Source organism: Carassius gibelio, chromosome B11 (assembly GCF_023724105.1).
Source record: "Carassius gibelio isolate Cgi1373 ecotype wild population from Czech Republic chromosome B11, carGib1.2-hapl.c, whole genome shotgun sequence".
In the NCBI taxonomy this organism is placed as follows: Eukaryota; Metazoa; Chordata; class Actinopteri; order Cypriniformes; family Cyprinidae; genus Carassius; species Carassius gibelio.
In genome coordinates, this window is record NC_068406.1 from 2,152,167 (window position 1) to 2,164,768 (window position 12,602).

A 12,602-nucleotide genomic window follows, 5' to 3' on the forward strand; every position below is an offset into this window, starting at 1 on the left:
ACACTTCATTCAAGACGTCTAACCAAGGGCAAACGACGAGGAATCTTAAATTACATTTAAAATTTAACTTAAGTTAATTTTCTATTGTCTTACACCTTATTATCTCTAGTCTAGTCCTGGAGAACCCCCAACACTGCACAGTTTAGATGTAAAAAACCTGATTCAACTCTTCAGCTCATTAGTGAAGACGCAATACCTCAAATGTGTGTGTGGAGAGGCTACGGAGCACCGCACATGACATGCAGGAAAAAAATAGTAGACGAAATCGTGTGCACGATTTAGCAAATCGAGGGAACGCTATAGTGATCGTGTGCACGTTTTAGTATATTGTGGGAACGAATAAGTAAATCGTGCTCACAATGCATTTATTTTTTCCTTACATTTTTTCAATGTATTTATTTTTTCCTCTCTGACGTAGGAGACACCAAGCGTGAAGTGCTGGGGGTTCTCCAGGACCAGGATGGGGAACCAAGTATCAATCAATTTCAGTAGAATACTGAACAGTTGTAACCACTAGGGGACTCTGCTCACCTGACATTGGCCTTCGACATGTTATTTCTTCAGCACAGGAACCAACTGTGCCAAATAATTGTTTAACGTTTAATTAAAAAAAAGTAAAATAGATGTATTTTTTAAACCATTCATCGCTAGCCTAAGTAGCCTATCTAAGCCAATTTAACTATCATATTTTTCCCCTCTGCTCATTCTATCAAGACGAAGATCTTTAATCTATTTTACATTTATTCTATAAAACAGTTTTGGCTTCACATATCAGCTTCCCTACAGTTCTTGTGTTCCACCAGCTCTGTGTAATATTCCATAAGTAAGTTTTCAATTCGCATGTTTCTGACAATAGGGAGTTAGACGATGTCTTAAATATTATATGTATGATGGGTAAATACCATATCCACAAAGATAGATGGGCTACCTTAAAGTTAAGCCCAGCTGCAAAATATTAGCTTCTGATTTACAACTATTATTGTCATCACTTCAAAAAGTCTCTGGCAATAAAAAAAGCTCTGACGACATAGGCCTACAGCCCTTGAGTAAACTGTATTCTCTCTCTCTCTCTCTCTCTCTCTTTCTGTCTTTCATCTGTTTCCTCCCCCATCTTTTATGTTCTTTTGTCTGTATTTCTGAAAAAAAGGACGAATCTATCTGATAGCTTACTGGAAATGCATAGACAGACAGGTATGCGAATACCTTGAGCAGGCAAGCGCGTACACGTCATCGCGAAACGGGGGGAAATCACCTGAAGCACTAATGTCACGTTACCTCGGAAGAATTAAAAGCTGCCTTTGTTTTTTAATGACACGGAGATAAGATGAACACCAGGAGAAAGAAATCATTCAGAGCCGTGAAGTTCACGTTATTCGTGTTTTGCTACATCTTCTGGGTAAGAGCGCGTAATCAATGTAGCGGATGTATGCTGATTTATGGAGCAGCAATGTGTTTTGTGTGTGTGTTTGTTGCATAAGGGTGAATTCAGGTAAAGTGGGTCGTTTAAGCTCGATTATAGTTTGCTCAGATGGTTTACAGTTTCAAAGCATAAAATTGTCTTACATAAAAGGGACACTTTGTACTTTGGCTGATTCTTAATTATACTGGTGATTCAGTTCTAACACTTCTGAACACGAAGATATAAACAAAAATTAGTGTGACAATATTATTTGTTATTTCAGTAAACATGGATTCAAATGTGTGTAATCACTGGAATTAGCTAAATTAATTGTAGACTACTAAAACATTAAGTAAATTGTCATTCACTTGTTATTTTCATAATTAACACACACATATTAATATATATATATATATATATATATATATATATATATATATATGACTTTTTACAAAACTGATATGAGCGTTCTAAATGCTCATTTTATTAATTTTCTAAGACTAGTTGTTGTTGCATGTGTTATAGTCGCATTCTAGTGTTGTTCATTTGCATCAAAATTGCATTAGATTTCATCCACTTTAATAACAACACAACATTATATCAGTGGTTTTGAAATTTACACATGAATTGAGTGAATTTTACTCATAGCTCATGTTATATGTTTACATGTCAGCTGTGTTAAATATGTTTGTTTGATAATATTAATTATATATATATATATATATATATATATATATATATATATATATATATATATATATTTTTTTTTTTTTTTTTTTTTTTTTTTTTGATAAATCAAAGATAGCCCACTTTACCTGAAAAGCCAAATATGTATTAGTATACCTTCAAAACAGCACATTATGTGAACTAAAGAAAATGTTATGGTCTCAAAGTTAACAAGATGATGTAATTTCTATTGTTCCTGTAGCTCAAGTGGTAGAGCATTGTGTTAGCATTGTGTTCCTAACACATGTTAGGTAAAAACTATTAGCCTGAATGCACTGTAAGTTGCTTTGGATAAAAGTGTCTGCTAAATGCATAAATGTAAAGTATCTGCTCAATAAAAATATATCCCACTCTACCAGAAGAATACACCCTATACATGTGAAATATATGCATATTAAATTGAATGTTGTGCCTATACTCTATGCTGTTGATAAAATTTGAATTGAATTTAAGTGTTGAAGACATTTTACACAAATGAGTGTTGTTGTGTTGAAGGTGTTCAGTGCTGTCCTAATTGCTGTTGGGATCTATGCCAAAGTTGCCAAAGAGTCAGGTATGTTAACAACATTTACCATATTCTTTCATCGTTTGTAATGGAAGAAGTTTGCAAACACTTAAGAATGACATAATATGTGTGCATGTTACATTAAACTGCATTATGCTAGATCAGTATTAGTATGTTGTTAATGAAGATTTGTCAACTACCCATGTATATATTCTTTGCTAATGCTTCACAGATGTAGTGGACACGCTGATGGCAGATCCAGCGCTGCTGTTGATCATCGTGGGCTCTCTCATGTTCACCATCGCGTTTTTTGGCTGTTTCGGAGCTCTGCGCAACATCTCCTTGCTGCTCAACATGGTCAGATATTGTGACAAGCCGATATTAGTCACACGAATGAATTTTAGTTTTTATATATTTACAAAGAAATCGTTTCTGTCCAGTTTGTAGGAATTCTGTTGGCCATTCTGCTTCTTCAAGTAACAGCCGCTGTTCTAGGCCTTATGTTCTCAGAAAAGGTAAAGAACTCCCAGAAGTACAAGAGCAAACTTCGGACCAGATCCCATCTTGGAGAAATGATGTGATATTTAAAACATCTGCTTTCAATATCTGTTTGTAGGTTCAAGAGAGGACAGAGCAGCTGATGATGAAAGCGATTGTACGTTATCGTGATGATCAGGACCTGGAAAATGTGATTGATTTTATACAGAAAAAGGTGAATGAACTTTATATACACACACACTATATACAAAAATATTATTACAATTTAAAATACATTTCTAATTAAAAAATATCATTTATTCCTGTGATTGTAAATCTATATTTTCAGCATCTTCAGTGTCACATGACTCTTCAGTCTAATATGCTGATGAAAGTGAAAGTGAAAGTGAAAGTGAAAGTGAAGTGACATTCAGCCAAGTATGGTGACCCATACTCAGAATTTGTGCTCTGCATTTAACCCATCCGAAATGCACACACACAGAGCAGTGAACACAAACACACACACTGTGAGCACACACCCGGAGCAGTGGGCAGCCATTTATGCTGCGGCGCCCGGGGAGCAGTTGGGGGTTCGATGCCTTGCTCAAGGGCACCTAAGGTATTGAAGGTGGAGAGAAAGCTGTTCATGCACTCCCCCCACCCACAATTCCGTCCGGCCCGAGACTAGAACTCACAACCCTTCGATTGGGAGTCCGACTCTCTTACCATTAGGCCACGACTTCCCCATAAAGAGGACAGCTGTTTCTGCTCGGTTCTGATTTGCTTCTCTAGAAACATTTCTTATTATTATCAGTGTTGATGTTGTACTGCTTAATAAAACCTTTTTTTTGTGTGTGGAAAGTATGATACTTTTATAAGAATTATTTGATGTATAGAAATTTTAATAGAATTTATAAGTATTCAGTTATCAAGATAACAATATTTGAAATAGAAATCTTTTTTTAACATTATAAATGTTATAAATATTATAAATATAGGTGACTTGAATGTCTTTAATGTTATTTTCATCCGATTCATGTATTTTTGCTGAATAGAAATGTTAACTTCTTAAAAATACTTTTGACTCGATACCTTTGAACAGTAGTTGTATATGAATGTGAGATTGATGGATGGCTGATGTCTGCAATGGCAGAGGTCAAAAATTAAACTTTTGATCTTTCTATAATCTTTCCATATCCTGTAGTTCAAGTGCTGTGGTGTGGATTCCTATTTAGACTGGTCTAAAAACATGTACTTCAACGCATCTGACCAGAACCCCAGTCTGGAGGCCTACGGAGTGCCCTTCTCCTGCTGCATACGGCTAAAGAATGAGGTCAGATCATTTATAAAACATATAAATTCTTTTTATAATAGATCATATATTTGCTGGGCAACGATTAATTGCATCCAAAATAAAAGTTTTTGTGTACATAATATATGTGTGTTCTGTGTGCATTTATTATGTACAGTATATATATATATATATAAATAAAATAAATACACACATATGCATGTATATATTAAATACAAATTTTGTTTATATATTTATATACCATATAAATTATACTGTATGAATATAAATATATGCATGTAAATATTTTCTAAATTTACATTTACATTTATTCATTTAGCAGATGCTTTTATCCAAAGTGACTTACAGAAGTGCTATAACAAGTCTCAGTTAGGTTAACACAGTACACGTAGCAAGGGGCTTTTAAATAATATAATAAATGAAAAGAAAACAGATAGAATAGAAAAAGAATAGAGCAAGCTAGTGTTAGAAATATATAATAACTTACAAAATATATACTGGTTGTTTGTGTGTGTGTATGTATATATACATAATAAATAAACAAAGTACACATGCATATTATATAAACAAAAACGTAAATTTTCGATGCGATTAATCACAATTAGTTGTTGCAGTTTCTTTTTAAGAATTTTAAAATACTAGTTTGAAAGTGACACTTCGACTGTAAGAATGCTCAGTATTAAAAATAAAATGAAAAGCTATGGTATTACGTGAACATTTGCGTACTGAATTATGATTGGTCTTTTATTGTATTTATATTTGCATACCAAATTATTAATTGCACAGTTGAACAAAACATGTTTTAAATTTCATATACAGTTATATATCGCAGGACCAATAAGATATCATGGTGGACATAAAATAATACATATTTGTACTAATTTTGTATATAATTACGAAACGTTGTCTACTTCATATTAACTGTTTATGTTTGTGTAGACTGTGTTCAACTCTATGTGTGGCTATGAGACCCAGAAGATGAAGAAGGGTGTGGTGAGTCGGCTCATCTACACCACCGGGTGTCTGGACGAGATCGTCTGGTGGGGGAAACAGAATCTTCTGCTGGTGGGAGGGATGACCCTCGTCCTGCTTTGCATTGAGGTTAGGCACACATTACATCTTCTTATTTTCTTCAAATATATGTCATCCCTGCAGCACTTTATTACTGAAGAGTATTGAAAGACTATATAACAGATAGTAGAAAAAAAGATCTGCACCCTGTTATGCTCCCTTTATTCAAAAAGTTAAAAATAGCAATGTTTTGGTCAAAGACCTTCTTAAGGCAAACACACACACAAGCAAAGGTAATAGCTCATTAAGAGTTTCAATTAATGACACCTGTTAGCAATCAAAAACAATCAAGTGAACAGCTACAGTATATCACAGTAAAACAACACCTCAAAACATCATAAGACAACACCCAAATACTCCCCTGTATAAGACTATATAACAGAGCCATATATATAAATAAAAGTGTGTTGCACTGAAAGAGTGGAGGATTGAGTTCTTTCACATGTAGGTGAGTAGATGTGGGCTCTCCACTGATTTCTAAAAGATTATACTGATCATGATCATTGTCATTTATTTCATTCATTTCTTAGATGGACTGAATTGCTAAATGATATATTAGAGAGAGATTGTCTGTATGTGGGACAATGGATTTCAGAAAAACACATTTATGGCAAATCTGCTGTTGTTTATTATTATACTATAAGAATAGCAACTTAATCAATATTAAATGGTATAACTTATATACTTAGTTATGAATAAATATATTAATTGACTCCCAAATCAATGAAGATGAGCATGCAACTTCTTGGTATAAAAGGTTAGACTTATGCTTATATTAATTCTTCACAGAACATTCTCAAAGTACATACAGCAAAATGGTATAAATGTTTCTACTCAATTATTATTTTTAGTGGAATTTAAAAAAAAATGCATAATAGAACTATTTTCACAACCTGTCTTTTTGGATCCCGCTGTATGTAAATGTTACATTTTTAACAACTCTCATTTGCTTTTATGGTACAAAGTGATCTTTCCATACAGGACTCATTCTCTGAAACTCATTAAAACCCATACTGAGCCACTAGAAATATTATCTCAGATCCCTGATATGTAGGACACATGAAACTCAAATGTAAAAAGTCTAAACAAAAGTGAACAAAAGTACATCTCTTTGCTTTGAGGCTGATAAGTGATTTGTCTGTTCTTTAGATATGTATGATGTCACTGGCTTCAGTACAGCTCCGTCAAATCCGAAGTGTTCAACAGACGAGGAAACATAACAAGAGCAAAAGCCTTTGCTGCAAACAGAAAGTCTTGACTTGTTTAATGTGCTTACCTTTCACCAAGTGCAGGCTTTGGAATTCAATGGTGCATTGCACTTGAAATACCAAGTTACAACATGTTAGAAATTAGAAGCAAACAATGTGATTAATATTCTATATTATACTGTGAGTTATTAGGCCAAAAGCTGTGATTAAATTCAGTGAAAACAATATGTTCCTGTGCTTGTGCCCGTTTACACTCTTTTTTTTTATTAAAATATATTTTACCACGTGCTGTCTTTTACTTTTAACAATTGCAAAATTGAATAAATGACTATAAAATGACTAAATAGTAAATTGTTTGATTGCTCGTACATATGTTTTTGTTATTACAAAGTTATTATTATGTAATTATTATGTAATTAGATATATGTAATAGCACAGATGATATCATAGTTTAAAGCCTAGTTCTAATTCAGGTTGGTCTGCTGAATTGTAAGACATTTAGAACCTAGAAGGTATTTAAAACAGAACATGTGTTGGATGCCACTGAAATTGAACTGAGCAGGGCTGTAATCTGGGAGCTTGTTGATCATGGTGCGCAGGTTTTTCTGCCAAGAGGTGATTCGGTAATGTGCTCTGAAGTTGCAGAGGGGGTTGCATCCAGCGAAAGCCCTCCTTGATGAAAGAGACATGCTGGGACATGGCAACAAATCCATCCTTCATGACTGGACAGTAGACAAACTGGATGTACAGCAAACTGCCTGTAATAAATAGAAATAAAAGACATTATTAGCACATTATTAGTGAATCTTCCACAGACTGATTATTCATAAACTAATAGGTATAATGGGCAACAGTGAACAATCCTCACCACTAGAGACATTAATGGTTTTGTCCAGGGATCCAGTGAAGATACATTTATCATTTATGTATCATTTATTGAGAAGACAGACAAGACCACAAATGCTTTATTAATCTCACACTGCGGTTGTTTGTTGGCAACATTATATGTCATCATAGGCTTGCTCCAAATCCAGAGTAGAGAACACCGAAAAATAAGTTAATGAGTTAATTAGTTCTTGTTGACTTTTTTTCAAGTAAAAATAGCTCAAGTAAATAAATAAATAATAATAATTTAAGTGCAAACCCAACCCAAAAGAAAAAAACAACAAAAGAAGGGCTCTGAATGAATAAAAAATGGGGCTGGAACCAAAAGGGACCTTTGGGAGGACAGCTGAAATGGTCTTCTTAAAACAGTGTGGGAAACAGAACGGAGAAGTTGGCTGCACAACCTGAGTGATCCAAAGGTAGCGTATGTAAAACATCAATCCACGGACATAAATATAAATACTGGGGTAACAAGACCAAGAAAGCCCTAAAAAACAAAAGTCAAATCTCTCAGTTAACTCTAAAGCTAAATGGTGGCAAATGCAAAGGTGGCAGTATAGTGATGAGACAAATGGTAGAGCACTAGCTTAGCATGTGAGAGGTTGCGGTAACCCTAACCTTTTTATGCTCACATCCCTAAAAAGACAGACTGTGCGTTGATGCTATGAAGTGACTCTCCCCTCATGAGTTTTAGGGGCTCACTAATGCAGAAAATTTGTGCACATTTCTGGCAAAAGCAGGTCCCACCGAGATTTGAACTCGGATCGCTGGATTCAGAGTCCAGAGTGCTAACCATTACACCATGGAACCTTGACAGGAGCAGCTGTTGCTCACAGGGCCACAAAGATTAAATTACTTACTGGCTCACCAGCAGCACCACTAAACTTTATTCTTTTCCTGCTGAAAGAAAGCAGTTTTCACCGAAACTTGAATGTGGATCACTGTATTCAAAGTCCAGAATGTCAACCATTACACCGTGGAACATGGAATGGTAATGGTGTAGACCAGGGATAGGCAACTCCGGTCCTGGAGGGCCACTATCCTGCAGAGTTTAGCTCTGAACCTAATTAAACACACCTGAACAAGGCAATCAGTGTTTTCGGGATTGCTAGATAGATACAGGCAGGTGTGATTTTATGAGGGCTGAAGCTAAACTCTGCAGGATAGTGGCCCTCCAGGACTGGAGTTGCCTATCCCTGGTGTAGACATTACACCTGATAGACAGATAGCTGCCTGGGGAAGAAGTTAGGCAGAGGGGTTGGATCCCAGTAAATTTTGGTCTCTGGCCCCATTGACGTTACTAGCACTCTGCTCTAAACAGCTGATCTAACCAACCTAGCCTAGCCAAGCTTTGACTGGACTTCTGCCCGACTGACTAAAAACTTCCTGATATCTTGTGACCCTAAAGCAGCGGTTCTCAATTCCAGTCCACTCGCCCACCTGCTCTGCTTATTTCATGCGTTTCTCTTTGTAAACACACCTGATTCAGATAATCAGCTCGTTAGACGTGAGCTCTGTGCATGAACTGTGTTCCCATAGTTCATTGCTCCCTTCTCCCTGAGCTGGGGAAATCTGTTGACATTTACCTCACTTCGGGAACATTCATTCACTGATTTGTGCTGCGCATCATCTTAACACATGGACAACTGTGACATCATATACCTCTGTAAATAAATACAATTTAAATTCACATCTCGCACACTTCAATGCACTTTGAATGGAACATATACATTCGATTTGAACTGGAATCATGGCGGAATATCCTGTGATGTCCACTTCGCAGGGCACTTACATTCGAATAGAACAAACATCTGAAGCGCTAAGAGAAACGTACAAAATGTGCAGAGCAGAGGGGCGCGAGGACTGTAATTAAGAACTGCTGCCCTAAAGAGACAAAGGACCAAGCCCCACTTTGGACCTTCCATGATTTGAACCCAAGACCTCTCGTACCAAAAACAAGAATCATGCCCCTAGACCAACAAGCAAGCCTTTGATCAGGCCTTAAAAATATAAAATATATTATAATAGCAGTCGCTCTTCGAAGGCATGTTTAGGAATGATGGACGACACTCTCCCACGGCCAGGGGAATTAGATCAAATTATGGAGCGCTCGCTTAGCATGTTAGAGGTAGCGGGATCGATGCCTGCATTCTCCAAGTTCCTGCCCTTTTACGCTCATTCCCTATAGAGACAAACTACAAAGCAACACTCCCTAAGTGAGATTTTGGGTAAAAGCAGGTCCCACCGAGATTTGAACTCGGATCGCTGGATTCAGAGTCCAGAGTGCTAACCATTACACCATGGAACCTTGACAGGAGCAGCTGTTGCTCACAGGGCCAACAGAGGGGTTGGATCCCAGTTATTTTTAGTCACAAGCCCTGTGAACCAAAAACAAAAATATGGAGCATCTGCTGAAACATAGGATCAAACCTAAGACCTTTAGAACTTCAGTCCAATACTCTTCAAATTTGAAACATAATTTCAAGCACTGTTTATTAATATCATGAAATATTTATCAAAATACCCCATATGCTATGTGCATAAGAATAAATGTAGAGGTAATTTATGGGGGAAAATAATGTATAAAATATAAATAATACATAATATAACTTTTTTTAATCTGCACATACAATATACATTTATTTACATTTAATTCCATTGTAATTGTTCTTATTTTCATTTAAATCTAAATTACATTTCAGCATCCTGTTTACTACCTCAGTCGAAATCTGGAAAATGAATTGTAATTTAAAAGTCATGAATCTGATCTGAATGAGCACAACCTTGGTACTTGAACACAATCACAGAAAACAATCTATGACACGCTCACAGCTTAGTATTTCTTGATCACAGTCAATTTTTACATGTAATTCGGATGTGGCAAAGCTTGGCAGCGTAAAGACGCTATTGTACTAAATTACCAACGCATCCATAATCTACCATTAAAAAGTTAACATACTGTGTCTTCCTAAAATCAATAAAACAAATGATGACTTACCTTGACGACAAATTGAAGCACAGAGCATGACTAACTAGCTTCTTTCCATGATTCTCCTGAAGAGTCTACACATACTGTGTCATCAATTCCTGTAGCGCCATTTTTGAGACCATCCGCTGAACGCAAACTGTGTACACTCTAATTATCAGCCGCTCTGCATGGATGCACTGTTTTTGATCAAATCAAAGAGCAATAAATACACATAGAAAACATATCCTTATGTCACAGCTTACACAGAAGAGCATACGCTGCTTATGTTCAGGTGATATTGTCTAAAATGGCACAGACAGAGTAGACAAATTGTTGAATAGTCATTATTTTTGTTTTCTTCAAGTACCAATAGTATGCAATACACGTCACTTCATTTTACAGTTGAACCACTGATGGACATCAGTGACAAGAGTCCTCGTTTTCATCCAAAATATCTTAAATTGTGTTCCAAAGATGAACAAAGCTTTTACAGGTTTGAAACAGCATGGGGGTAAGTGATTAATGACAAAATTTTTATTTTAGGGGTGGAGTGTCACTTTAAAAGCTCCTTCACTATTAATAAGCAGCAAATTATGAGTCTACTGCTGCAAACATTGTAATATTAGTTGATAGTTATAGTGAGAATCAGTCCCCAAATTGAAGTGTGAACCTAATTCTGCCTTCCTCAAAAAAAAAAAAAAAAAAAAATAGAAACATTGCATATTAAAGTTAAATATAATTCTACACTTATTTGGACTAATTCATTTTCAGGATTTGTGATTATTGATTAAACATTTCTGTAGTATTTTATACAGACTGTAGAGTGAAAATAAATATTTTAGAACTGCACATAACTATAAAAATCACACTACATTTTTTTTCTTTTCCATCCAAAATTCCCTAGTCCTAGTCACCTATTCCCTATTTCCAGGTTTTCCATGACTTTGGAATAAAGAGCATAGTTTGTTTTGGATAAAAGCCACATACAAAGGCCAGTGGACTAAACAAGCAGTGCAAGCCTTACCTGAGTGTGTGAAGCTGCTGAAATCCCACCTCATTTTTGAAACGGGCTGTACAGCATCAGTGCTCTGTCCCCACAGAGGCTCCAATCCAAGAGCTTCGCTTATCTTCTCAACCACAGCCATCCTGACCAACATGCCTCAAGAAATCCTGAGTATGATCACCTGCCTTCCTGTGTTTGTTCTCCTCTGAACCAGTCATTTTATCCACAGAGATCAGGAAAGTCAAGAGTGTTTACGACTCACCTCCTGCAGCAGAGATCAGACGATGAGCAACTGTCAAGTTTAATTAACCTGAAGTGTATAAAGGCATAAATGGCTGCTTCTCATTTCTAATTAGAAATTTAAAATCTGTGGAATTATTTTGCATCATTACAAATAATTATTAGGGAATATTCAGGAAAAAGGTTCAGGAGCCAGGAATCAATCTTGGGATGCTTAAAGCACAACAGTGCTAAACGTCAGTACGCTACCCACAAGGCTATTAGCAATAACATGGGAAAATAAAAACCCGATTCCAAAAAAGTTGGGACACTGTACAAATTGTGAATAAAAACAGAATGCAATGATGTGGAAGTTTTAAAGTTCAGTATTTTATTCAGAATACAACAGATGACATATCAAATGTTTAAACTGAGAAAATGTATCATTTTAAGGGGAAAATAAGTGATTTTAAATTTCATGGCATCAAAACATCTTAAAAAAGTTGGGACAAAGCCATGTTCACCACTGTGTGGCATCCCCTCTTCTATTTATAATGGTCTGCAAACGTCTGGGGACTGAAAAGGCAAGCTGCTCGGGTTTAGGAATAGGAATGTTGTCCCATTCTTGTCTAATACAGGCTTCCATTTGCTCAAGTGTCTCAGGTCTTCTTCAAATGTTTTCTATGGGTGAAAGATCTGGACTGCAGGCTGGCCATTTCAGTACCCGGATCCTTCTACGCAGCCATGATGTTGTAATTGATGCAGTATGTGGTCTGGCATTGTTATGTTGGAATATGCAACGTATTCCCTGAAAGAGACGGCGTCTGGA

The 12,602-nt window shown here is 36.1% G+C and overlaps 1 protein-coding gene, 1 long non-coding RNA gene and 2 other non-coding genes across 4 annotated transcripts in view; 2 read left to right on the forward strand and 2 right to left on the reverse strand.

Moving 5' to 3' along the window:
- Positions 1–12,602, forward strand: part of LOC127968106 (uncharacterized) — a 75,211-nt gene that overhangs the window by 55,087 nt on the left and 7,522 nt on the right. The gene's annotated exons all lie outside the window — the stretch shown is intronic.
- On the forward strand, positions 1,082–7,042 carry zgc:113223 (uncharacterized protein LOC541424 homolog). Its single transcript, XM_052568990.1, has 8 exons — positions 1,082–1,396; positions 2,621–2,678; positions 2,863–2,987; positions 3,071–3,145; positions 3,247–3,342; positions 4,312–4,440; positions 5,359–5,520; positions 6,640–7,042. Exons 1-8 carry the CDS (start codon positions 1,325–1,327, stop codon positions 6,811–6,813), a joined length of 891 nt encoding a protein of 296 aa, XP_052424950.1. The 5' UTR covers positions 1,082–1,324; the 3' UTR covers positions 6,814–7,042.
- Positions 8,322–8,393, reverse strand: trnaq-cug (transfer RNA glutamine (anticodon CUG)). Its single transcript has one exon. It is a non-coding gene; the product is annotated as a tRNA-Gln (tRNA).
- On the reverse strand, positions 9,820–9,891 carry trnaq-cug (transfer RNA glutamine (anticodon CUG)). The gene has a single exon. It is a non-coding gene; the product is annotated as a tRNA-Gln (tRNA).

Excerpts from the sequence above, each read along its gene's own strand:
- zgc:113223 (XM_052568990.1), top strand. The coding sequence starts at position 1,325 with ATGAACACCAGGAGAAAGAAATCATTCAGAGCCGTGAAGTTCACGTTA. Across the intron at positions 4,441-5,358 it reads GCATACGGCTAAAGAATGAG|ACTGTGTTCAACTCTATGTG; the intron begins GTCAGATCATTT and ends ATGTTTGTGTAG. Across the intron at positions 5,521-6,639 it reads TCGTCCTGCTTTGCATTGAG|ATATGTATGATGTCACTGGC; the intron begins GTTAGGCACACA and ends TCTGTTCTTTAG.